General features: G+C 39.7%; 1 protein-coding gene across 1 annotated transcript; it reads left to right on the top strand.

Moving 5' to 3' along the window:
• The first annotated feature begins 1257 nt into the window (after positions 1 to 1257).
• Positions 1258 to 1897, top strand: LOC109275567 (ATP synthase F(0) complex subunit C2, mitochondrial-like). The gene has a single exon (XM_053908655.1). The coding sequence runs from the start codon at positions 1352 to 1354 to the stop codon at positions 1895 to 1897; it is 546 nt and encodes a 181-aa protein (XP_053764630.1). The 5' UTR covers positions 1258 to 1351.
• Positions 1898 to 2269: the final 372 nt, after the last annotated feature.

Below are 2269 nucleotides of genomic sequence, written 5' to 3'. Positions count from 1 at the left end.
ACCTGCAACCGGAGATTAAGCGAAAGGTTATACGACATGACTGGCTCATTGTGAAAATGTGGGAAAGGAAATATTATTTCATTATATGGTGTCCCAGGGACTACCCAGATTGTAAAACCTGTGTATTCAACTGAATAAGGATTATGTTATCTTAAAATTTCCCTTCCTTATGACATGTTTTCTACTATCTTATTTAATCGCTCTAAAGAATGTGCTCTAATAACTCTGTGTTTAAATGTAGTTAACAGGTAACATGATAAAAATGGAAAACAAAACAAAACAAATAAGAACAAAAAGGAAAGAAAAAAGAAAATAGATTAAAAAAATAATGTGAGTACATGAAAGGAAAGGCCTAACTTATTACCTTACCCATCCCATCCCCCAAAGAGCTTGACGTAACGATTTGAACAAAATAGGCCCTTGATACCTGTTTATTAAATTTAATGTAAATATTCAAAATAAAGTTAAAATCAGACTGGCTATTTCTGGAAAAGTTCCAAACTTAAGCATTTGGTTTTCTTTACACATAACAAAAAATTAATCTGTTGGTAGAATCTTGGCGACTCCAAGAAATCCAGTGAATCTCTCCAGATGCCGAAGATTACCTAAAAAGATAGTCTTTAGAGCCATGACATAGGTAGTCATTGTCCCTGACACTCTCTTGCTGGAAATGTTCCTGATGAAATGCAATCTCATCCACCCTGTGTGACTAAAGCTATTAAAAGCAATGAAGAATATGGACAGGGTAAGCCATGATTAATTGCTTACTACAATGAAACTAATCCAAAATGTACATGAATCCTAAATTTAATGCTCATTATAAAAAAGGGATCTCTGCTATTTTAACACACCTACAAAGCCACCGATTCAAATATATTACCTTCCTAAAAATTTCCATTCATGAGCTCTCAACTCATGAACAGCAATAATTCTAGAGAAATTAAACAGTCTAAATTAATCAGGCATAAAACTTCCCAGGTTGTCAAATTTATCTAGCATGAACAGTTCTAATGAGATCTAATCACACCGCTATATTTTTATTTAGAGTTGCATATAGAATGATAGGTTAAAATATTTTCTTGCTTCATTTGAGCATACAAAACAAAACAAAGCAAGAAACACATTCCTATGTATAAATCAAAACATCAGAGACCATTGAACCCAGAAGTGCCAGGACAAAGCTGAGAATCCGTACAGGGCCAAGGCTGTAGAAATAGTTTCTGAGAAAACTGAGGGGGTGATTCGAAGATAGAAATGGGAGAATTTGTAGCAAATTTGGTGATCTGGATTGGCCAAGGAAGACAGAAGACACCTGCAACCTAATTGAATTATTCAGGATAAGACAGGCTATATGGTAGTTTGTAACAAAATAACCCCTGAACCCTTCTCTGTCTTCTCTGCACTGAAAATGTATACCTGTGCAAAGTCTGTCTCCACCCCCTTCTTCGTCAGGAGCACCGTGCTAAAATCACCAGAGACACTGACCGATGAGAGCCTCATCAGCCTGGCAGACCCAAATCTCCTGACCTCGCTTATTCCCAGCCATAGCTTCTCAACCAGCACCATTTTAAACAACATGGACACAGCAGCCAAGTTCACTGGGGCTGGGGCTTCCAAGGTAGGGGTGGCTGGCTCTGGGGCTAGAATTGGGACTATTTTTGGGAGCCTCATCATTGGTTATGCCAGGATCCCCTCTCTGAAGCTAAAGCTCTTCTCCTATGCCATTCTGGGTTTTGCCCTCTTGGAGACAATGGGGCTCTTTTGCCTGATGGTGGCCTTTCTCATCCTTTTTGTCATTGACAGAGTCATCTCCACCTCTCTGGGTCTTTCTCCAATGTCTCGTCTGCCCCGTATGTTCCCAGGCAGCCTGGGGGAAAGTGGTTGGCTCAGGGTTTGAAGAAGGAAGACAAATAAACACTGTATTAATAAGGGGGGGAAATGACCCCAGAAAACTTACGAGCTTAATATATAGTAGTTGATTTCTTGGTCATCCAAGTAATATATAATCTGATAGCTCACTAGAGCAGTGTTCATCCACTGATCCCTCAGATATCCAGGCTTTTTCTATTTTATAGCTCCACCATTGAAAATCCTTGGTTTCCAGGGTGGCTGTGTCAGGACAAAAAGAGAGCTGGGGAATATCTGGACCTTTCACTGTGGAGGGAGGCTCCAAAGTGGCATGTGTACTGAGGCACAGACCATAGACTTTGTCAAATATTGCATATGCTTTCCTCCATATCCCAGTCTCCATTTAGACTCCTTTGGGCCA

This window comes from Panthera pardus, unplaced genomic scaffold, assembly GCF_024362965.1.
Source record: "Panthera pardus isolate Hobbes unplaced genomic scaffold, ASM2436296v1 HiC_scaffold_20, whole genome shotgun sequence".
Lineage (NCBI taxonomy): Eukaryota > Metazoa > Chordata > Mammalia > Carnivora > Felidae > Panthera > Panthera pardus.
Note: the sequence above shows the minus strand (reverse complement) of the source record. Positions and strands in the feature narration are given on the sequence as shown.